At 35.6% G+C, this 26,092-nt stretch overlaps 1 protein-coding gene across 1 annotated transcript; it reads right to left on the reverse strand.

Moving 5' to 3' along the window:
• Window positions 1–940: 940 nt before the first annotated feature.
• On the reverse strand, window positions 941–1,753 carry LOC118275986 (uncharacterized). Its single transcript, XM_035594110.2, has one exon. The coding sequence runs from the start codon at window positions 1,751–1,753 to the stop codon at window positions 941–943; it is 813 nt and encodes a 270-aa protein (XP_035450003.2).
• Between the last annotated feature and the right edge of the window lie 24,339 nt (window positions 1,754–26,092).

Here is a 26,092-nt window from a genome sequence, read left to right on the forward strand (position 1 = left end):
TTTAAAAGAAACACTTTAACAAAACAAAGCGTGGTATTGATTTAACAATCACTTAAAACAACATTACAGCTAAAACTAGTACAATAGGTATATCTATTATCAAGTACACTCTAGTTTAAGAAATCAAATCAAATCAGCTTTATTGTGGACCATAGGTATGCATTATAAATACAGATCTTAAATAATTAAAATTAGTTCAGCTATGTCCCGCCGTTGAGGCATACAATAATAAAATATACATCAGAATTTAAAAACACAATAAAATTATACATTATTAATATTCCAAATTATAAATAACATACAAATTAAATGTCAAGCCTTATAAGTCGTAATCGTAGTTTATTATTGCCTATTACATTCAGAAAATTATTGTGTTAAACATAGGTACATACACACATAACAAAGGTCGTACGGATTAACAGAGCGCAATAATAATTCAAATAAAGTATAACTATTACATTCTTATTGTTCGTCAAATTTATACTTAAGAAATTCGTCCAAAGTATAATAGCACTTTTCAATAAGTAATTTTTGTAACGTAGTTTTAAATTTAGATAAGGGCATTTTTTATTGTATACTTGAGGAGCAAGACCGAAAAATATTATATAATGATGTTTTACATCTTAAATAACATAATGTGTTTAGGTATTGAGAGCGAATGGATATTTTTTGACATCAGCCATTTTTTTAATAAATTAGGATTATTTTTGAACAATTAACAATGATTGGAAATTTAATAGGTTTATACAAAGACACTTAAATCACTAATAGACCTTAACTCTAAATTAAACAGGAATTACAAATAACATTAACTTATTAGGTAGCACTGAAATATTAGCACCGGTGTCTACTAAAAATCATAAGCCGCTGTTGCGATCCCTGACTCAGAGGCGGTGACTAGGTACGATGGTATAAACCACCGCCGCAGTTGGTACCTGAGCTAGTTTTCCGGGGACGATTTCCAGGAACAAGGCTCATTGCATCTCTTTGCCTTTGTTCTGAACCAATAATGATAAAAACACAACCAGTCAGGGCTCTCAGGAGTTCTTCGCGACGCAGATCGTGCTCGGCTACCGGTTCTGGATGCTGATCTCGAACGATTCCAATTCCGTTGCTGCGGTCTCGATCTAGCGTTTGACCTTTCTAGTTGCTCCACCTTCATAGTAAGTTTGGCTATTTCAGCCATGATGAGGTCTGTTTCTTTGGAAGTGCTTGGCTGCTGTTGGCTTACTTCGCTCACATGTGTTGCGCGCGTGGTCTCAAATACATTATCTGCCAGGACGGCCAAGCTATCAAGATCTTTTGATTCCGTGACCGCCAAGACTGCACGTAACGGAGAAGGTAGATGACCTTGCCACAGCATTCTTAATGTATTGTCGGGAATTTTCTCTTTAGCCAACTCTCGCATGCGACGCAAAAGTTGCGAAGGTTTTTGGTCCATCTCGCTTATCAACTTTTGTAGTTGTCGGTTTTTAGATTCCTCGTAAATAGCGAGAAGTCGTGTCTTTAGCGATTCAAATTTCTTACCTTCGGGTGGATCCATTAGAAGGTCTGTGACTTGCTGGATGGCCTCCTTGGTTAATTTCGACACGACAATGTCGAAACGCCAGTCGTCTGATAATTTTTGCGGTGCCAGCATGGCCTCTATTCGATAAAACCAAGCGTGGGGCGAGTCGACCCAAAATTCGGGGATCTTCGATGTAAGTACAATTGCTGCGAGATCCACTGATGACTCTACTGTACTTTTAGCCATTTTGCGCACTGTTTACACTATCACAACTACGGAAAAATGATCACGTCGGGTACACCAATTTGGAGGTAGGTAAATGGTTGGTTGTGATCTAAGGTGTAGACCAAATGAAAGACCAATGACGACTGAAAGTATATTGTTCCTTAATAAGACGGATACACAGTGCGCGTGTTCACATAATGAACAATGAAATGAATGAACAATACTATAATTTATTACATCCGAAATATAAACTGTAACTTTGTTTACGTTGCAACATGACACGCCTTAAGTACTTATACGCTATGCCGCTACAATGATATAAAATAATAATGACGATATGCGTAGGTAAGTAAACTATAGTTGGTTCAAAAAGCTTTTTATGCTGAGTAATAAGACACATCACTCTGTTACTAAAAGAAATGGTCGTGCAGGCTTAAATATCAGTTACCTACCTACCTTCCTAGATAAATGTCCGCTAAATAAACGCTAGTCGAATAAGTGAACAGTAAAGTCAATGCATGGGATTGATAAAAACATTTCACTTATGTTAAAACTTACGTCAAAACACACATTCACTTTAGTATTCTGTCGTTCGACTAGTACTTAAACGCAATTTGTCTGAGGATCAATGTTTTTTGAAGAAAAACAAGTCTGTTACCATGACAACAGTGAAATTTGTAGAAACTTATTGTTTTAGTCTAGACAGTTCTATAAAATACGTGATTTTCATTAATAGACGAAGTAAAATGAATGACAAATAGAAATCTTCAATGCACATTTTTTTTCCACTTAGTATTCAAGTTCACATAATAATATATGACACATTAGATACACACATACCACATCACATAAACAAACCAAACTGCACACTAGTACGTATTTCAAGCTTACCAAAAGATATACTAGTGTTCCTACATCCAAAACTTCTACAATCTTAATACTCATATATATGTTAAACTCCAGTATTCGTCCAAGAAAATAATATAACTTATGAAAATACGGAGCAGTGCTGTTTTACAAGGAAATGCGACTGTTTCTATGTTTGAAGAAGGAAGTGCTCGTATATCTGCATGAGCCTTATAATGTCCGTATCGGGATAATCCTTATAAGCGCAGAGGAATATATTTTCATGCATGCTCTGTATTGTTGGTACATAGGGGTGAATATTCGCTGTGCTGGTAACGGAAAAACTGAGTGTACATGAAGTAAAAATATTCAGTGATTGACGAATACAAAAGTTTCTTTTGGGTTTCCTATAATTAGTTGTTGTTTTTTGTCACATATTTCTTGTTATTTATATTAACCAACATTGTGTTTGATTTTAATACCCAATCTTAACTTTTGCTTTTTTTGAATTGCCAGTCAATAAGTCGGAAACAGCGCCTGGTATTTGGTAATACGTCTGTACCTTTAGTATGAGTTTACTTTACGTTTAAAGTAATCGAAATGGTTGGTTGTTTTATTCGTGCCGGCCAATCAGAGCGCCGAACGCGCTCTCGCTTAGATGACTTTAAATGTAAAGCAAACTCATACTAAGGTTCTTAAACATCAAGTTAGACGTTGCAGTAACTAGTTTTATCATACTTATAAAAAATAAAATGTCTCTTGCACTGTAACGTGCAACAACCCTATTACTGCACATACGTCTTGAAGCTGTCAGCCCGCACTCGTCATACCGAAAGGTATTTGCATCTGCTTATGTGCGCCGGCTCATTCAGACCTGGCACTAAGCGTAATATGCATGCATAGGGTTGGCATAAGGAATTACGAAATTTCATATGTAACTCCTCTAAATGTTATGCGAGTTATATGAGAATAGTGTTTTGTTTTGTTGTTTTGTGCAAAGATAGATAAACTACAGCTTTTACTTGTAACAGAACAACGAGTACTACCCATTCCCAGATTATTTAAAAACATCCATCCAAAGGTTGTCTGGAAGAAATTGCTGTGTGTGATAATACCGCCCATTGTATTCTAATTACTATTACAATGTAATGTGTTTTATGTATGTGTGTAATAAAGTTTGACTGCACGGTTGGTGCGGTGGCTGGGCAACTGGCTGCCGCGCAACGGGTAGCGGGTTCGATTCCCGCACGGAGCAACTCTTTGTGTGATCCACAAATTGTTGTTTCGGGTCTGGTTGTCATGTGCATGTGAACTTGTATGTTTGTAAACGCACCCACGACACAGGAGAAAATCCTAGTGTGGAGCTACGTTCTTATAAACGAAAATAAAACGAAAAATAAACGAAATAAAGTAAAAAATAAATAAACGAGCCGCTCTATGATATGTTCTGGTGTATCATCCTTTTACAAACTAAAATGCTTTGGAAACTGAGATTTTGCCTGTATTGTATACCATTCGTAAGAACGTAACGTTACACAGAAATGCTCTAGAAAATGTTGTAGTCTATATTCACTTTAAGATTTAACATTATGTATGAACATTTTAGTGAAGATCTTTTAAAATATTGGTATAAAAAAAGATATTATGTTTCCAAGGTCAAAAACTAAGTCAAAAGAATTTATATCTAAAACTAACTTCTTTCAAGAAAACACGCAAGACTTTGCCCTCCCAATTATTTTACAATAACAACTACTCAAACTACAATAAAACTTAGACTTCGCGCCAAAAATTTGAACGTTCATAACGTTTATTCGTTCCAAATCGTTTTGAACTTGGAACCCAATTCAAATTCCGACCATAGACTGAGTTATTTAGGGGTGATATAAAAAAAGTTAGTAGAGGGGTTGCCAGCGACAATAATAATGACTTTATTTACCTACTCGCTGTTATTATCTCATGTTACGCTAACCCACTTTCATGGCCTATATTTTTGAGTATGTTGTTGCCGTCCGTGACGTAAATGGGAGTAGAAGAATGCTTTCTGTATTGTTTTCGGGTCTTGATGTCAGGTGGGGGATATAATTAGCCTCAAAAGCAATTAAATTACATAAAAACCAAAATTCATCAGCAGAAGAACTATTAACTTCCTTATATAAAATATTATCAATATTCATTTTATGATAATAATCAGACACTTTTTTAAGGGAGGAAAATCATCCAATGATTTCTCCCGCCTTGGGCCAGGCGAGAGGGAGTGTCAGACTCTTACTGACTAAAAACCACCTCGTTCCTACTCTTGCTTTTCGAGTCAGAGCCCCGGTAAACCCGCTAGGTAGTCCACAGCTCCGGATAATCCGACCCTAATACACAATTAGTCTCGTCTAGACATTGGATTTTAATTCTTATGATCATTCTAAATCACTTAATAAATTTGAATAAGAGCAATATTATAATTTGATGTTTTTAAGACCCATTTTCGTAAGTGCCTCATGAGAGCTTATATGAACTGAATAATATTTAAATATTAAATGTTATCAATTAGGTGCCATTAAAATGTTTTTAGATGTAACTGGTTGAAGCAAATGTTGCATTTATTATGATAATTCAGAGCAATTTGGAGGTAATCGTATGTACCTATTACTATGATATATTTTTACATGTAAGTCTGCTCAATTTGTTAAGTTTCAGTCTGTTTACTGAAAAACCTACATACTTCTTCATTATATTAATGGTTTTCTATTACACCTCGACTGCAAGTTTTCGGGAATGATTTGTCTCATGCGCCATTTTAGTTTCAATTTATGGGCAGCACTGATCGCTTACCATAAAAATAATTCATCTGTACCTTTTATCTCTATTTCATAAATAAAACTTACCTCGGGTTAAGTGACCATTACATGACTCTGAATTAGTCAGAGTCATGTAATGGTCACTTAACCCAGTCCTTAGCTAGCTAGCTTTTCGGAGCAACATCGTAACTAAGGAATAGTTTAAGTAACCATTAAACGTCTCTAAGTACGGCAGTTAATATAACAATCAAAATCTCCCTTAAAAAGAACTACTAAACCAATCAAATCGAAACGAAAACACTTTCCCTCCACAATATTCCTAACAAAATCACAGTTTGCTCGCTCATAAATAAGGCAACAAGCTCATTATACCTACTAGTCTCAATTATACCGTATTAAGGGCCGATCGGTGTAACGATACCATTACTAAAATGAACCCAGTGAGTTGCTAATCGCCTGAGAGTGCGAAGAAATCATTTGTTACCTAGTACCTTGCCCTTAGAGTTACGTAGTATATTCTTTCAAGTATTTTTGCTCATCATTGTAAGGGTTCTGTAGGGTTAAAGGTCAAAATTATGCCTTTTAAATATTGGTGATTAGTAAACGAGCTGACAAATCACCGCTCCGAAACAGCCGCAACACCAAAGTTACCAACATGTTTTTATTTATTTAAAGAAAACGTTGGGGCAACGTTCAACACTAATATAAACATACAAGTTTCCACAGATATGTACATACATGACACAATAACTAGACCCGAAACAACAATTTGTGAATCACACAGAGAGTTGATTCGCGCGGGAATCGAAATCGCTACACGTTGTCCGTCTGCCGGTTGCCCAGCCACCGTGCCAACCGTGTAGTCAAAATGCTGCTAATCTATTAGGTACAGGAGCTTTGGGTCTCTGGTAACCTCACTTGTACAGTGAGACACAATGCAAGCATTGCTTCATGCCAGTTATGTATAATTCATCCACATGTGTATCGATTGACGTTACTTTTTCTATTAAACCAAATTCTAACAAATCAGAAAACAATTCAGAATTAAATTCAATATCGAACCGAAATGAAGAATTCGAAAGGTCTTTTTAAGAATTCAAGGCTAAAAAGTTGGCACTAACAAATGCTCCCTCTGAATTGATTCCGAGAGTGTTTCCCCCATTATTATGCAAAGGAAAAAAATGAAAAGAATCGGAAGCGTGACCTTTTGGAGTTCGTTAAAATGTAATCATCTTGCCCACCCACCGTACACAAAATTACCTAGTAGGTAGTAGCCACCTCTTGTAAGATTACCTATTTGTTATTTTTGAGATGAGGAAATAATGAATTGGTGGCATTAATCGTTCGTGTAATGAAGAGTAGAGTACTTATTTTTGAAGATCAGAGTGTTTAGGGGCCCCACATCATAATGTTAATAAAGAAATGAAGTAATTACCACGTTTAAATGACCGCAAAAAAATTATCTTTTATACAGATTTTTTTAAGGTTTACTCTATAATGTATGAATGCGTGAGTTTCATTATTATACTGAAACTTTTAAACAACTGAAAAGATGTAGACACTCGGTAGATATGAGATGCCATTTTCCAAATTAAAAAAAGTAAATAAATACAATATAAATAAACTGTACGAATGTACAGTTTATTTATTTAAGCTTCATACACAATCGTCCATTAGATTGACTCAATAATGTATACACTAAATATCTACCAAAATGTGGGAAAATTCACATAAAATATGACCATTTACTAAAACGTAGTACGTGAGACAAAATTTCAGTTACTGAATAGTAGTTAGAAAGTCCTATTTGTACTCGCACGAGTAAGTTATGTGTGGAACCAAGTTAAAGTGTGGATAATAAAGGGACGCTCCGTTTTCGCGGAAATGTCTGCAACTTTTGGCGCTAGGCACACTACAGTGTCGTGCTACAAACCTAAGTTTGTACACAGATGTTGTGTGCACAGAAGGTGAACTCGGAAAATGATACACCCTGTGGAAGATCAACTTGTTAACAAATCCCTTGGAATGTGTGTGCGTTTCCAATACATTGTCGCTGGAGATTTCGCTATAGTTATAAATAATATTTAAAAAACATAGGGAACTGTCTTCAAAAGTTAAAGTGCAGACCTCATTTTTTTTAAGTCGTGTAATATGCCTAAATCTTTCTCCTAAGACTAGAAAATACTGTTTAATCAGTATTAATGTCGGTAAACGCGAGATAATCGCACACAAACAATGACAAACATACATACATACAGGTCAAACTGAGAACCTTTTTTTGAAGTCAGTTAAAATAGTCCACTTATAAAATAATTCCGATCAAATGAATCTCTATCCTTGTCATGTTTGTGTCTCTTGTACACATTAAATTTTTCTGATTAAATGTATATGCAGACAAAGTATTGTTTATTGTAGTTAAAAATAGCCGCGTCATAAGATATATTGTAGATTTTCTGTTACCTTCTTGTATAACAGGTTAAGTGAATACAGTAATTTTTCTAGTGAATTATAGTGGGAAGTTTAAGGGCTCTAGCGCGCTAGATATTTCATTATGAAACACATTTGTTCTTATGTTTTATGGAGTGTAATATTATGTGCTACTTGCTTTGTGAAAATGAGATTTTCTTGTAAGAAGTAGCAGATTTTAAAGACGTCCACACTTACTTTAGGTATACATTTTAAATAAAAAAAAAACAAAACGTCTTTCAACGAGATGGGAAGTAACTTACTCTAAATTTTCTACGTAACTGCTATTCCAAAATCGCCTGTCTACGGACTACCTAGCGCGTTTACCGGGCCCCAGCTCAAAAAGCAGGAATAGGGAACGGGTGGTTTTTAATCAATAAGAGTCTGACACTCCGCCCAAGGCGGGAGAAGTGATTAAATGATATTCCCCGTAAAAAAATGCGTGGGAACTATCGCTAAGACCTTTGTTTATCAGTAAGGTTGTGGTTAAGGGTACTAAGGTTACTACTAAGTAGGTTGCAGTAATTTTAAAATTTTAAATTGAACTTATAAGAATATACGTGTGAACATCATTATCTACTTTTTAGAGATAAACAACCAGCTTCAATAAAGGCTTGGCCAGTTTTATATAGAATGTGTTTAGTAGGAAACTTATTTCTTTTTCTTAAATCAACTAGTTGTAAAATCTGAAAGAGGATTGTTTAATAAAGAACAATAGTAATAAAAGAAATAAACAGACAAGACACGCCTTAGTCATTTGTAGTAGCACTCACACGCGCTGTAGTAAGCCCACTAAAAACAAAAGAACAGCAGTTTCACAATGACTAGACAGCTTTGGTTAATGACTTCTTGGTTAAGCCATTGTCAACATTAATGCGTTAAAATTAAAGTTTAACATCACCTAACATAGTTTAACCCGTTTAAGTAACTTTTAATTGCATATTGTAAGGTTTAAAGAGCTCTTGTATTAGAAGCAATATCGTTTAAACTTCTTAAGCCTGTCTAGGAAAATGCTAACTATCATTGTTATTGCCTGTCTCAGTACCTAATACCTGAAGTTGATCTAACTCTAAACCAACTAAAAAGTACTTTAAAATGTAATCAATAAAGCCATTATAGATGAAGAATTGTTTGTTTTCGTAATTGGAAAGATAATGTCAAAACGTTTTTAGCCAATATAGTTGGATGATTGATTGGTTAATTAAGCGTTTATTTTAATAACATCATCATAAGTCAGTAAGTTTTACTATGGGTAACTCTAGTATCTACTTCAGGAACATAAGGGGAAATGTTAATTCACTTCTAATAATTCTATAAGCTAATGTGGAGACCGCACGGAGTAACTCTTTGTGTGTAGATAATTGTATATTTGTGTGAAGAAAATCCTAGTGCCGGGTTAAAAACCTTCTATTACATGGGACTTATAACACAAATGATGAAAAGTAGTTGTACATTGTACAGTGGCATAACATGCCATAATAATAATATGCTTCTACCTAAACCTTTGGGGATAAAAGCATGATGACGCTTTTCAAAAATATCCGACTGGTCATCTTTCGCTTTGAAGTTAGGTAAGTTTAAAGTAAGCAACTAATAAAGAAGTAAGCTACAGGTCAATTCGTGTCCAAGCTCAAACTACAAAACACACGAACACCCAAACAATTCCATTACACACAAAGTTGTTCAATTCCGTACTGAATACTTGTGTTCAACAAGTACTTTTCAAGGCGTCAACATGTAAGGCCTCATTGAAAGCGGAGCTAGTACTAAAATAGGTATTTGGTAGCTGATGGCAAAAAAAATTGTGTGGGGTGTACATACATGCTTCGACATGAATGGGCCGGCTTGACCGGCCTCACAGAAAACCCGACGTGAAACAACGCTTACGTTGTCTTTCGTCGTGTGAGTGAGGATACTGTTCCCTAATCTTCCAAATCTCCAAATTTTAACAATCCTCAAATTCCTAACCCCCCAAAATGCCAGCAAAAGCCCTTGTAACGCTTCTGGTGTGTCGGGTGTCTATGGGCGGCGGCGATTGCTTACTATACGATGAACCGTTAGTTCGTTTACCGATTTATCCCAAAAAAAAAAACGTATTAATTAATCTTATGAGTTAAGGATATATTGGTGATTACCGAACTACTTCATCTTTATAAGGTTTTTACCTTTATTTAGTAAAATAAAATTAATGTAAAGATTTCAATTTTTCACGAGTTAGACGAGATTAGCCGAGAGACAAAGTGACTGTTTTATCGACCAGTCAAGAAGCCTGAACTGCCCGTTCGTTATTAATTATATTACAGGCAACATTACACATAGCTTCGACGAAACTATTAACTCAATGCCACAAAAAAAAAACAAAGACCATCAAAAGCGTATTTTACATTCACTAACATATTTTCCATAGTTAAAAGTTACGAATGCAAATCTTCGTATCAACTAACAGTTTGGAACATCACTTAATTCCATAAAGCACTTTCCAAGTACACATATAAATACATACACCCAAAGTATTTCAAACAAGTTTGCAGGCCTATTATTTTAAAGCCAATGTACACAAACAAACAATTAGAAATTCCATCATATGGGGAACACCGTACAAAGTTTTGCGACCAAGCGACCCAGAGTTTGAGTAAAACAAAGCCATCAAAATCCCCTGTTACTTCTATGTTGGTTTGGGCCTGAAGAAACAAACGGTGCATAGTCTTGGTGAAGGCTCTCGAATATTCTATAGATTTACTGTTACTATGTGTACTTTGATAGACTGGGATTTACTGTGGCCATACATAGTTTCCAGTAGGGCTGATGCCCGCCCCGGAGCTGTGGACTACCTAGCGGGTTACAGCTGCGAAGATCAGGAGTAGGAACAGGGTGGTTTTTAGTCAGTAAGAGTCTGACACTCTCTCACGCCTCACCCATGGCAAGATTGGTCATTGGATGATTACATCCCTCAAAAAGAAAACACGTTTAATCATAATTACAATCTGTTGTTGGTTTTATACATAAAAATCATTATAAAACATTGTGTCTAAAGTTATTTTAAACTAAATAAGTTTGAATTAAGTAATAAAACTTATTTCGCTATCGCTTTTTAAATGTGTGACTTGACCTCACAGAGTTAAGACGATGTCTGACTCCAGTATACCCAAGTTTTGTCTACTAGAAGCCGCTTTACGAAAACGATATTTTCCTATATTTTATTTTTAGTACACTAGCTAGACCATCCACTTTATGTTTACCTACTTCAGGATCTGTACTGTATATTGTATACATCCTTAAGTTAGGTAAATGGGTTTACAGTTTTCTGCAATTACTTTTATACACACACATGTTATTATAGAAAGTTATTATGTTACATGCAAATAAATATTTTGAGTTTTGAGTTTGAGTTGATGCCCCAGGTCCTATTAATAAAATTGTTCATAGATAATTATAAAAATACAGTAAAAAGGCATTAAAATTAAAATTATACCAATAACATTAAACCAGATCTCCCTTCAGAGTCTGTAACACAAAGTTTCTGAATAGATTTATGCAAGTTCGCGAGACAAGTTTGAGATTTTCTTCACTGATGGAACAAAGCCAGGTTCGCGGTGGCTATGACGTAATAGTTTTTATTACTTTATGCTTTGAGAATAACTGACTAGTCGGTTTTAGTTACAACGTGGAGTAAGACTTGGTGAGAAGTTCATAAGGCTAGTTATCGAGTTTGTTATTACCATTTGCTCACTTTTTATCTTTAGTCCGTCTCATAACTTGGTTTTTTGACTCTGCAAAGATTACAAATTGTGTTGGTTTACTATAGTCCATCTGTTATTAATACGAGCTAACGAGGTAACAAAATTGACGAAAGAATTTTGAATGTATTCTATTCCAAAATTTAGATTTTTTTACAAGGTATTAGGTACAATAAGGCTAATCAATAATATTTTTCTTCATCTTACATCAGATTCAAACACCAAAACAGTTCATTCACCAATGAACATACCTATGTATATAGTAAGTACTGCACTTCAAAACCATCAGCTAACCATCCCACTTATTGGAACATCAGCCGCAAATCATCGTCATTCAGATTCAGTGTTTACTCGACAATCGAATGCATTGTTGGTTCCTGTAATGCAATTAGTGGATACGATGTTGAATTTCAAATGTAATAATAAGCTGAGTAGAATCAATGGTTGAATTTGAATTTAGTTTACTAATATGTGTCTTGCTGATCTGATTTGATTACTTACGGAATAGGGATGTAAAGTAATTAATGTTTTTTTTTTGTATAAACCGATAAACGAGCAGACGGATCAATTGATGAGCAATTGCCGCCGCCCATGGACACCCGAAACCCCAGAGGAGTTCCAAACGCGTTGCCGGCCTATTGAGAAACAGAAATTCAATGTTTGTTAGAGAATTGGGAAATTCGGGGATTAGGAAATTTGGAAAGGAGAGTTATTGGATCTCTGGTAACCCACACAACAAAATAACGCAAGCGTTGTTTCACGTCGGTTTTCTGTGAGGCCATAGTATCCGGCTGCACTCCACTCCGGTCGAACTGGCCAAAAAGCGTATTATTTTAAGTGTGCTTAAAATACGTATTTTAAGTACGCTTTTTGACCGGTTCATCATTATCAAGGTCACTCCCAGTGAACTCGTGTTCTAAAAACGATTTGAAAGTCACTCACACAGTTGCATCTCATTGTCTAACGTACCTACGTTGAACAGAAACGTCTTCCTTTGACGACTCTACTCCATCTTTTGTTCTAGCCTCGTTTGTTTGCGCTAAAACACTGTTTGTCTTTTGATACGCGTGAGAATAATAAAGACGTGGAATGGAATTGTTAATTTAAATGTCTGTGAGTGGAAGATGTGTGATGTGTTATTTTGTTCTTTTACAGAACTGTAATTATTTTCTGTGTAAAGAGTAAAGAGAGATAAAGGTAAAGATAAAGAGAGTTTATTTTGCAAATATGGGTTACACAATAAAATTTATTGTGATGTTTACTTAAATTGCGTGCTCAGCCATATTTTACAAATTGATAAATTATAAAAAATAAAAATTCAAGTCCACTTTATATAAAACAAAATTAATAGAGTTTAATTTTAAATACATTTACATACATACTCATACAAAAATAGTGTATTTACTATTACAATTCTTATAGTCTAAGGTCTTGATCAAAAATAAAGTTACGAACCAATAGCAAAAAAAAATTCAGAAGATTTTTTCTTAATGTAATGTGCGAGTAAACTACGTCCAAATGGATAAGCCCAAGAGTCTACCAAAGTCACATAAATTTCACCATCAATGAATAACAAAATACTCATCCATACTTAAGTACCTACTAACCAAACCAATCGATTACTATTAAACCTTATTACTATAGACATAAGAGTGAAAAGTGGTTAGCTACCACATGAGGACTAAAGTACGATAAATTTAATAAAGAAATTGACAGTTGTTTGTTTTCCTTATTGTGATGGATTTATGAATTACAGGAAAATATTTTGTTACTTACTTTGATGAGGCTGAACGAATAACATTTGACTGATCTTTATATTAATGTTTTACTTTTTTATGTAGTAGGTAAACTTTTATGAGAGTAGAGATCTCTTTACGTGTAAACTTAAAGAATCAATTCCCCAGTATTCACTAAAAACACCTACCTCTAAAACTATCATTTTTCTTTCAAAATCTTCAGTAATACCGTGGCATGTCAAACTCAAAGTAAGACTTACAGGAATCAAACCAAATATCTTGTGAATATTTTTTCATAGGATAAAAGCAATCTCAGCATTATTGTCTTACTTTTTCATATAAATTATTGCAGATAAAAGATATGTAATATTGACAAGACTTTAAATTATAAGAGGATATCTATTTCATAAGTCTTTTGAATCCAAAACTTTCGAGAAAACTAAACGGGAGATCTTCCAATGCAATCAATTCACTGACCGATTGATCAATTGCCAAGTATTTCTCTGATTTATTGTTTAATCTCGTCTGTTTTAATACTTTTGGAAGTTGTTGCCGCTGTACTCGCTGAACCATGTTTTTGTTTATCAGATTTTCTTCAGAGATTTCAGACAACAGAAGTTAGATTATTCAATTCATAACCTAACTACACCTTTTTACTTATAATATTATTCGACAGAGCCCATATGTTTTGTATAATCACATTCTGGCATCTCCTCTTTGTACTTGCAGCATGGTTTATCCTCTAGGGATACCTCTACCTACCCTATTCTAAAACAGACATGCTGTAACATTTCTTGAGTAAACACAGTACGCCATTGTGTCCATTTATTTAGTGTAACAAGAGTTCCCACAAAGCCTTCCAAAGTTTCGCATGTGAACCCCCATGTAAGTGAATTACAATAGAGCTTTGGGTAGATCTTGTTTATGTGATAAACATACATACATTATGGACATAACATAATGTTTGTGTACAGTACACTTTTCACAAGGTATTTTATAAGTCTCATGGAATAATTTACAATACTATTTTTTATGGGACAAGCTCTCAAAAACCGCTGCAACGCCAGGATCTACAGTAGACACAACCATGAACACACCAGAATACTAAAGTTGAGCGCTTCCTAGAGATATCAATGACTGTCTTGGATCCCTCAGCAAAATAAATCAGAAGACATTATTAGAGGATAAGAAAAAAGAAACAAACTTATTGGAGTAAATCGTATAATATAAAATTGCAACCTACTTAGAAATTACGAAAATCTTTTCGACACCAGCAATTTATACTGCGCTAACTCAAAAAGCGTACTTTACAGTAGAGGCGTTTAAAGGGAAAAACGTGATAACTTTTACATTAATTAAGATACTTTTTTGAAATTTGGTATGCTTAATATTTAATTTATTCATTGTAATATCTCATATTTATATTTCCTTAATTATTTTTATTTTTTGATTTAGCGCAAGTTAGCCGTATATAAACGTAATTCATTAAAAAAAATTACATCTTATACACGTCTAACTTATGTTAGCGTAGTGTAGTACGGCACACGTAGTGCATGATCAATCATCTGATGCATATTTCAATATTTTATAAAGAACATGGACTTACTTACAAAAAGAATAGTCAACGTACTATTAATAAACTAATTAATACGTTAACACATAAGTATTTACTATGTAAAAGTCGCTAAGTCGTTCATTTTACAAACGAACAAGTATACACACGAACGCACTAAACTACGCTAACTATGAGTTAGTGCAGTGTTGCACGAAATTTGACCAAAGTGATCCCCGCGCACACTCCGCTAATAATAGTTGGCGTAATATAAATCGAGTGATTTCAAAAAGTACCTTTACTTAGCGTTTTATAAAATTTGTAACTTTCTTATTTTTGCATATTTCTTCTTAATTTTTTTATGACGTATGTAAACACACATTTTAAGCAACTTGGCATAAAAAAAGTTTTTTCCAAATTTCGAGTTAGCGTAGTATAAATTGCTGGTGTCGTTTTGTCGATTTACAAATATGACTTTTGCGGTATATCTGACGACTCGGCCTACCAAGTGGTCAGTTAATACATAAACATATTTTGGCAAAATTTATCTTAATTTTAATAAAAACCTTTCCGCCATAACGAAAACTATGAGTAGAGAGTAACCTATGTATATAATGCGCCCACACAACAGCTGTTATTGAAGATTATTATGTAAGAGCCGTTATTGTATACTAAAAAAGTTAAGCACGAGTTATTACATTATCCACCCACTTTCAGTTATGTTATTAGTTCCATGAAATCCTGATAACCACACAATATATTTTGAAAATATTTTTTTCGAACAGAGGAACAACCCAGGCAACTAATTGGTCCTATAGTCTAACGGACCATAGGACCAATAAAAGAAATATCAAAATATATTTTTATACCTAAATTAATATATATTGCAGCCAATTACTTTGTTAATCCACCGAGTTATTTCTGACAAATAATGCAGACGAAATTAATTTCTATTTTTAATCTTACCCCAAGGTGTTATTTTAAACTTTATTATTAACACTCGAGTAACGAAAATACATTACTTAATTAAATGTAAAGCTTCAATCATTTTCCAGCAATTAATTAATATAAAACAGTTTCCAATCGACGAATCATGAAAGGCTTTGACAAAACGAACGAACTTTTGTTTTTCCAAAAAGTAATTCGTAAGTAAATAATTTTAATCGTTAAGTTTGAAACGGTTTAACTTTAGTTATAAACACCGTTTACAGTGCTTTGTATAGTGGTTGGATAAAAGTTTTATAATGTTTTTAGATTTAATAAAAACCTTATTATTTACCACTGAGTGTGGAATTAAGCACAGTGTTCATACACTGTCCTTAATTTCTCTGCTATATGAGACTCCTAAGATATTTGTCGTAAACTGGATGATCCATTAATAATTATGTGCACATGCAATTTTTAAAAACATTTTATTATACTGTACTTACTGGCACACACATTATTAGTTAAGATTAGATTAGATTAATATTTATTGTACACTATTAACAAAAATAACACTAAAAGAGAAACAATAATTAGTGTTGTATCGATATTTGATTGTTCAATGATGTTTAAACATGCTGTTGAGATGGCTTGATTAAAAAAAAACAAAATGTTAATTATAATCTCATTTACCACTAAGACACACCCACCCACCAGCTTTAGAAGACTCACAGCAACAACCTTAACTGACCTTGACCAAAAAACTTCAACAAGGAAAGTGTGTCAGGTGCGACGGGACAGCTTATGTAGGGACACATTGTAACTAAACTTCCAAGGAGTTTTGAAGGTCGCAGCTTGGAAGATGTTCTGTCTTAATGTTATGGTAAAATGCGTTGTGATTTAAGAAAAAAAAAACACTATATGAATACGTTTATGTCTTCACCCACGTTCCCGTGGGATAAAAAGTAGCTTATGTGTTATTTCAGACCATAATCTACCTCTGTTCCAAAACCATGTACGAATAAACTTTCGAATAAGTGGAAACGGTCACATAGTTTCACAGCTTAGCTATTACATCTTCGCATAGCACATATCTGGTGGAAAAGCGTCTCAAATGTCGTGGCGTTTTTTTTTTTTTTTTTTGAGGGGGGAAAATCATCCAATGACTTCTCCCGCCTTGAGCAAGGCGAAAGGGAGTGTCAGACTCTTACTGACTAAAAACCACCCCGTTCCTTCTCCTGCTTTTCGACCCGAAGCCCCGGTAAACCCGCTAGGTAGTCCGCAGCTCCGGATCAGGCATCAGCCCTACTGGGCCCCATCTGTGGTGGTCTGATGGCTCTTTGAGGCGCGCGCGGAACGCGACGCGCCCACGCACGGGTCTGGATCTGGTCGGGCGGCGAGCTACCCTTGCTCGCCGTCCGCAGGCCCGCACTTACGGTGGCCGGAGATCGTCTCGCGATCCCCTACGCCCGGAGTGTCTCTCGCGACGGCTGGGGCGTGAGGAGGTTTGTTCTCTCACGCGCCCCGCCTCCTCCTTAGCTAGCATGACTGCTTCGCAGAAGGAGGAGACGGCATCCCAGTCCCTCTCGCTCCGCACCATGGCCTGAACCAGTGCCGGGCGCGAGAGGTCGCCGTCGCCGACCACATCCCTGAGGACTTGGCGGTGCTCAGCTCACGCAGGGCACACCGCCACCGTATGTTCTACCGTGTCCTCCGGGCGGTCCTCACAGTGATGACACCCGGGCGTTTCCTCCCGCCCAATAAGGAACAGGAACCTACCGAAACTCCCATGTCCGGTAAGCACCTGCGTCAGGCGGTAGGTGAGGACGGCGTGGCGCCTCTCTAGCCACTCCTCAAAGAGGGGACTTACCGCTGCAATGATAGCGAGCCCAGCCCTCGGTTGCGACAGTCGTTGCTGCCATTCCGCCATGAGATCGCGCCGGAGCTCGTCCCGCCACGCACTGATCTGGCGCGGCAGTGGAGTTTCGCCCCGGCGACACGCGTCGGCGCGCAAACTGAAGACGCGCGCGAGCCCCTTCGCCTCCAAATCCCACGGCGGTAATCCGGCAAGGAGGTTCGCCGCCTCTCCGGAGATCGTGCGATATCCTCGGATCACCCGGATGGCCATGACCCTCTGAGACGTGAGCAGCGCCCGAGCTGGTCGCCGCATCAGGTTCGGCGCCCACACAGGGGCGCCGTAGAGGGCCATGGACCGCACGATCCCCGCGTACAACCTCCGGCAGGAGGCATTTGGACCCCCGAGGTTTGGCAGGAGCCGCTTAAGCGCAGCCCCCGTCCGTTCCAACTTAGGAGCCAAACGTCGAAAGTGTTCCACGAAGTTCCATCGACTGTCGAGGACGAGTCCTAGATACTTCATCGTAGTCTCGACGCCGATGGAAACCCCTCCCGCCGTTATTTGGGACCCACCCGGAGGTGGCGCGTTCTCGCGGCCATGAAAGCACAAAATGTCGTGGCGTAACATAGCTAAGTCTTCAAAGCTAATTTAAAGTTTAGAACGGGAACATTCTCCCTTTAACTAATCATTTATAACGAATTGTAACTGAGTACTAACATAGGTACTTTACAAATAATTATAAGTTTATACGCTAGTACATCATTAGTAAGTATACTACTAGCTGGTATTTTGATACGTTGTGGTAACTTTGTTGTTTTTCAGTTAATCTTCTTGTTGGTGGTAAGACTGTTGCCATACATAATTGACTGCAATAGCCGGCGTACTCGTATTTACAAAATTGTTATTTTGCGGAAATCCACGCATGTATGAATGAGAAAGTATGAAATACATTATTTTGTATAAGCGGAATTAAAACTAAAAATCTATTGTATTGTTAGTGTAAAATATTGTACCCTATAATTATTCTGTAATACAATAAAATATTACGCAAATTTTTGTTTCGGGTCTGGGTGTACTGTGTATGTGAACTTCTATGTTTGCCGCCACGATACAGGCGAAAATCAAGCAAAAATAAAAGCTTTTTTGTTCAGCAGTGAACGTGCCCTTCCACATAGATGGTCATCTAAAGACATGCATTAAATACATAATGTAATCGATGATTTGGTGTTAAACGCAAATATATTATTTTTTACAATATTGCACAGTGACGACATTTTTATTAGAGATATAGTTAACTATGTATCACGTAATGGAACCATTTATTCTCCCATCTTCAGACCCACAAAATAGACCCCGTTTATTGGAAGAACCTAAACTTTAAGTATCATATAAAGGAAATAGGATTGTGATATTGGCTTGAGATAAACTATAGTACCATTACTATGTAAAGGCTGTTCTATTAAACGATATGCAAATTCGCAATAATGAGGAACTTGGAAGCGAAATGCAAATACGCATCAGATAATATGAAATTTTGTGAAAAAAGTAACAAGTTTAGTGTTAATGTCGGTTTAAAAAAAGTTATTCAACCATCCCACTAATTCGAAATAATTCGATTATAAATTGGAAAGTGTGTATGTTTGTTTATTACTACTTACCTTCACGTGAAAATGGCTGAAGCTGAATGATCGAGATGACATTTAGAACAGGGATAGAATATTGTCTGGAATAACATATAGGCCTTTTTATCCCACGGCAACGCGGGCAAATCCGCTGGTAGAAGCTAACTATACAATACATCAATACTAAGGTAGTTTCATGAATACCGAATTAACCTTTTATTAAAGTTGTCGGTCTGGTTTGGTCTTCGGATATCAATAAAACCAATGAATATTACAAAATACCTTTGACTACAAACCTGTTACCATTTTGTTTTATAAGGGACTTCGTCTATAAATAGCTTTTATCGTTGTAAAGGAATATCAACATTTAATTATTCTTCAATCAAAATTCAATACTACTGTTCAAGTCAAATTCAATTTATTTTGGCACAATAGTTTATGTCTAATTGGTTTGAGAGCTAAATAAATGGTTAATTTTCTTTAGCCTTTTTTGAATATCATCCAACGACATGAGGGGGTAAAATGATCCAATAACTTCTCCACCTAGGCTAAGGTGAGAGGTAGTGTTAGACTCTTATTGATTAAAAACCACCCCGTTCCTACTCCTGCTCTTCGAGCAAAAGTCCCGGTAACCCGCTAGTCTAGTCCGCTAGCTAGCTAAGTCCGCAGCACAACATAAAACATTGGTTTTCAAATCATGCGTGAGTGATTATGGCTATTGTAACACACTTTTATAAAATATTAATAGAAGATCCTTTGTTAGCTTGCCATCGCTTCTTCTCCTTCATCAATTTTTGGAAATTGCCGACCAAAATAAATTCTTCTTATCTCTTTCACCGTAAAATTAAAAAATATTCCAGATAATGAAACAATATTTATACAACTTAGGAATATTAATATTACACAACTAAGTCACTATTCAGACTAATCAAAGAACAGTGAATTTTATTGGCTCATCACAATAGTTGAAAGGTCTGAAGACCTTCTTTTACTGTTATAAGCTCAAACATAGTGTTCATAAAAGCCAAAGTAAGGCATAAGTTATTCCTCGCTTAGCAGAATCCAAGAACCTATTTGGCTATAAAATGTTTACTATCCATTGTACTACCATCTGTTTAGTTCTAGATAAGGTCTTAAAGCCTTTATCCTTTATTTAATAACTCGATTCTATTATTTAATTTATTACTACGTAACTTAGAATAAGCATAAATATACATTTTCGATCATAAAATTGTTATGTCTAGGGTAGTCGTAAATTCAGTTTATATTGACATTGATCTCTTTTTACGATTTTTAAATTTCCTGGTCTTAGCTTTGGAAATTCAATTTTAAATAAAAAGTATTTCTTGGTCCTTATTTTGGCACAAAGGACCAAGAGTTTTTATAATTGCATCATGTTTTATTACCTGGTAACAAGCTAATATTATCTAACGTTAACTTGAAGGATCGAGATTCTGACGACAGAAAAGACGAAGAAGAAACACCTCTGACAATCGTAAAAAACTAGCTTATTGATACATTTTTGATATGACCCTAAAAGATACCTCTTACAAATCAAACCTTAAACTCAAAAGACATTTCCATGACAATACAAACAACAAGTAACCAATTAAATCAACAAACTTAAATCAAAGCAACCCTATACACAAATTGAACACGACAAATCGAAAACCGATTGATAAAATCCAAAAGTTATTCACATCAATAAGTATGAAAGGACCAGAAATTGAAGGGCTTTTGTTCAAATCACCTCCAATTAAGATCGGAGGCAAAGAACAATGGGTGTTGTTGTGAAGGACATAGAATTGATTGTTATTTAGATATTGACTGCAGAATGTGGAAGCAAGAGGGTTACTTTGTATGGCTATTAAAATAGCGATATCTGAATCTGAATATTTTTTTGCTAATCATACTTTTTTTGGCTTTCATATTTTTCCTCAAAGTGGAGTATTGAATGCTTTGTTTTCGTCAATAATAAGAAGTATGGCTTTTTCCTGTTGTTTGGAAATTGTTCTTGATTTGGAAGTTTATTATTTTGTCGATATAAGTTGTATAAAATATAATATGCTACGTTTATTTCTAAGCCAAAATGTGTCGATACTTAAAAATCATTAACCTTAATTTGCTAGCGAAGTCTAGTATTATGTATATCTCGAATAATACTAGAATGTTAACAGATTACAATGTTAACTTATAAAACTTTTCCAGAGTCTCTTTTCTAGATTACAATTCCAAGTTAGTATGAAGCTGCCTCGTTGTTCGAGTGGTCGTAAGTGCCACTGCCGGGCAAGGTGTCGGTTTTTCGAAAATTTCTCAGTAGTAGCACGGAGTCTGGAATTGTGCCCAGTATATAGGCTCACCCCCTATTACATGGGACTTATTACATGAATGGTGAAAGGAGGGTGTACAATGTACATTGTACAGCGGCATTAAGTGATATTATGTAATAATATACCAATAGAAGACTTTCTAAAATACTATAGCCTCCTGGCCCCTTTCATGGCCCCTTCTATTTCTAAAGGCTAGTAAACACCATAGTGCCAGCTTTGTTCCACGTGGAATTGTTACCGGCTGATTGCGAGGCTCGTTCGACATGTTGCTTTCACCAGGTTTTACTACAATGCAAGCAACGTATTGGTATTGGGCTATTGATAGGTTTTGGTGTATGGACTATAACAAACTATAATACATTTAGGCTATATGCTACTTGATATCTATACTGCCGTGAGACTGCCGTAGTGGTTATTCGAGTAGAAACTCTCAGTTATAGCATGGAGTTTGTGTCCGGTGAATGGCAAAAGGCTCACCCTCCATAACATGGGACTCACAATATACCAAACTATAGTCACGTATTGAATAGGTATGCACGTCTGGCTTACCCTTCGGAAAAGGTGTGATCTTACGTTATTTTGATTATTATGTTTAGCAGTTATATATTAAGGGGTGTCGTGTTCGATTCCCGGGCCTGGCTAAGTATTACTAGGTTTTTCTCAGTTTTTCGAAAATTTCTCTGTGGTAGCACGGAGTCTGGAACTGTACCCAGTATATGGCAATAGGCTCATCCCCTATTACATGGGACTTATAACACAAATGGTGAAAAGTGGGCGTACATTGTATAGCGGCATTACGTGCTGTAATGTCATCTCTCCCATCGGGGATAACAAGGCGTGATGTTGTGTGAGCAGTTAGTTATAAGTCACTCCGGTAATTGTTTCACAACGAACTCAACTAGTTTCAAACCACATAGGAGCTCATATTAAAACTGCAGTATGGCACGACAAACGACGTTACATTAAGTATGTTACAAATTTATCTTGAAATTCTATTTTCTTTCATCTATCTACTAATATAATCGATTTTCCATTATTTTCGACAATGATTCTTAAGCACTCTTTTCAATAAGTACTTAGACTGTTTTATGACCTAACTATTTCTAACTGTGATCGAGTGGCGTGAGAAATTGAACATTCTGGAAAACACATAAAGCATTCCGATTGGTCAACATTATTTTTTGTTTATTGATGTCTTTTCAGTATGTTTTTTACTACTCGTTAACTAAAAGCTGCTATACTAAGCACACGTATATATCAATCTAATTGCGAAATTATTTACCCCAACATTGAAGAGAAAGCCTTTAAAATAAGATTTTTGCTTACGGCATTAATCCCACCTATCTACACATTCACGTGCAAGGGATAATGTTTTTTTTTCTTTAAACTTGCGTGTAAGCCTACACGAATCTATTTCTCTACCTAGGTTATGTACCTATTACATTGCCAACCCTTGAATACATTGTTTCAGAAAACAGATTATTTGGGGCCAGCCCTAATAAGCCCATAGGGTTGTCGGAAATGCCCCAATAAACTTCCCGGAACTCCCAATTCACCTGTGCCTATACGCATGGGCGAAAACTATTCAAAATTATCGCGATATTACATATAATGCTGTTTGGTAACATAATTACAATGTGTAATCACACGATAATATACCCTATCCCAACTACATAAACAATATTATCAAACAACATCTTACCTCATTGTATTTAGACGGTAGACTGGATCTGTCCGGGTTTCACTGATATGCTCAATTCCAAGTATTTTAGTGTAAAGTTTTGTAGAACTCTTGAGGAGTAGTTAATAATATTATGCAAGAAGAAGAAGTTTTCAAATCTTACTTAGGTACTATCAGTTTCAAAGACTAGCGAGTTCAAACAAATCAGTGAAGAAACTTGATAATTTCTTACACGAGTATGAAATGGAGTTAATGAGTTAAAATACGATTTTACGTGCTATCTGAGTGAGGTTATCGGAGGCCCAATTACCCTCCCTCCCCAATCTCAACAATCCCCAAACCCCCAACAATCCTCTAATTTTTAACACCCCAAAAGACCTGCAATGCACTTGTAACGTCTCTGGTGTTTCTGAATATTTACCGGATTATCATATAAAAAAAAAATCTTAATGCATACCTACTTATTTACTTATTAACTTTTAACAGAATTAGCATTAATTAACACAAATTTTCGTTCTTAAATGCTTCGACACGTCAAATAAATAAAAAGAATAAGCATTTAATTCTTGTGTATTGCCTTAAGAAAATAATTGTCAAAACATCAGTTTAACTTAAGACCCTCGTAACAAGACTGTTTACTTAGTACTCGTACATAAAGGCTTTTACGAGGCAAGAAGCTGTTAATAAGTCACGACTTAGACTTATTTTTATTTAATTTCAACATTAACCTATTGTAAATAGCAATAAGCCGCTTAGTTTCGAAAATAAGAATAAAAATAAATAAAATTACTATGTTGTATTAAATTCCTCTCATTGACGTCAATAGATGCTTCTTATAATTCATTCAAATCTCCCAAATATCTATTAAGCCAATCTGTACCCAAGACCTAAAGTTTGACTCTGAAATTAAATGGCTACCCTAAAACTAATTGTGGATTCTTACCAAACCCTTAAAGTCAAAAGTAAATTTTATCAAAAAAAAATCTCAGTCCTTATGTAGTGTTACGTTTGTACCGGCTATTTCTAGATTCTACCAGCTAAATATTTTCCCAAACCTAGATACCTTACTTACTTACGTCTTAAGATGCTCCCACATTGCAGTTATATAACGTTATACAACATTGTGTAACACGATAACATTTATAATAGCGTGTAGGTAGCATACTCTACAACTACTGTGATAATTTTGTTTAAAAACAAATGTTAAGTCAGTCTCTTATGTAACTGTTATGTAGGAGTACCTTTAGCCTACAAGTTAATTCTGCGAAACATTCATTTTGGGTAAGGAGGAGTCGGAGCGCATGAGGGGAGCTGCGGATTACCTAGCGGGTTTACCGGGGATCTGGTGGTTTTTAGTCAGTAAGAGTCTGACACTCCCTCTCGCTTTACCCTGCCGAGAAAAGTCATTGGATGATTTTCCCCCTGAAAAAAAAGCTTTATATAACTGCTATACTGTGGGAGCACATTCAGCCTACAAGTCAAAACAATATTAGCTATAGACACAATAATAAAAATAGACGTAGCCTAAAAAGATGGCTCCTCTTCTCGAAATCTATCTAAATAAATATACAATAGACGTTTGGCAGAGAATAATAGGGAGCTCAGGAATCAATAAACGAACAATGCCCGGTACTTTGAGAAATTTCGGAATATTAGCTTAGTACTGAAGACTATTTTTTATTGAAACTCTTTACTTTAACGATACCATTGAATGTTTATTTTACAAATAGTCGGTGTTCGTCGTCGTCAACCGAAACTTAACTTACCAGAATACGAGTATACCTAATTTGGTAGTACCATTTTTATACGCCAATGAACGATTGAAATCATTTTTATTGACTGACTGAGTTGAGATATTTAGGCTTTAAAAAAGTAGAGGTTTTTTGTAGAAACCTAAGAGTTAATGAACCATTTGTTGTCGAAACATAGGGATGTTCAACAAAATTCACCTAGAAATCACAACAAAATACGTTTATACAATTTTACAAAATGGCCGAACAATTCCACTCAAATATAATATGACATCTAACATTTTCATTTTGTAAAGAGACAACCACGTCCAAGATTTCGGTTGCAAGTTGCAGTGCACAAGTTATTCACAAAATGGTAATGGAATAAAGTAGTGCCCTCTATTTTCAGACGCGCCTGTATAATAAATACAGCGGGTCACCCTGACATGTGAGCTGAGGTAAGTCGCTGCATTTTTAAATCCTTCAGTCTGTCCGTCTTCATTGTTTATTTTTAAATGATTTAGTGTACATAACCAAGTAGCGGAGTACTTTTATAAAATGGACGAAAAGTAGATTTTATATGAATGCTTCAATAAATTTACTCGTGATATGGAAACCTACATACATAGGCAATACTTACCTATCGCCAACCTTATAATAAAACTACAAGCTATACCCAATGAGATATTTGTCAATTTTAAAGCCATAATTTGCATTCATTACGACACTAAAACAAAAAAATAAAAAATCTAACTACTGAAACAGTTAAATAACTATAGATACAATATAAGGCCGCTAACCACTAAGACTCATATCCTATCCCTTACTTTATATTAGTATACAGGACTAAGATCCGACACGTATGCGGCCCTTTGTAAGAAGAATTTAATATAAAGGTTCCTAATGAATCGGCTCTATTGTGGCTTCCCTTTGAATAACTATATAAAGTATTTACACATGTAAATACCTCATGTACAATATATAACTTTAAAGTGTACTAATAATTAAATAGCTAAGGATAAAGCCTTTGATCTTGCGGCATTGAAAAGTATTTACTGTAATACGCGGTAACAAGAAACGCCTGATCTGGAA

Source organism: Spodoptera frugiperda, chromosome 31 (genome assembly GCF_023101765.2).
Source record: "Spodoptera frugiperda isolate SF20-4 chromosome 31, AGI-APGP_CSIRO_Sfru_2.0, whole genome shotgun sequence".
Lineage (NCBI taxonomy): Eukaryota > Metazoa > Arthropoda > Insecta > Lepidoptera > Noctuidae > Spodoptera > Spodoptera frugiperda.

What these genes read in the sequence shown, in the direction of transcription:
- LOC118275986 (XM_035594110.2), bottom strand. Translation starts at nt 1,753, where the DNA reads ATGGCTAAAAGTACAGTAGAGTCATCAGTGGATCTCGCAGCAATTGTA.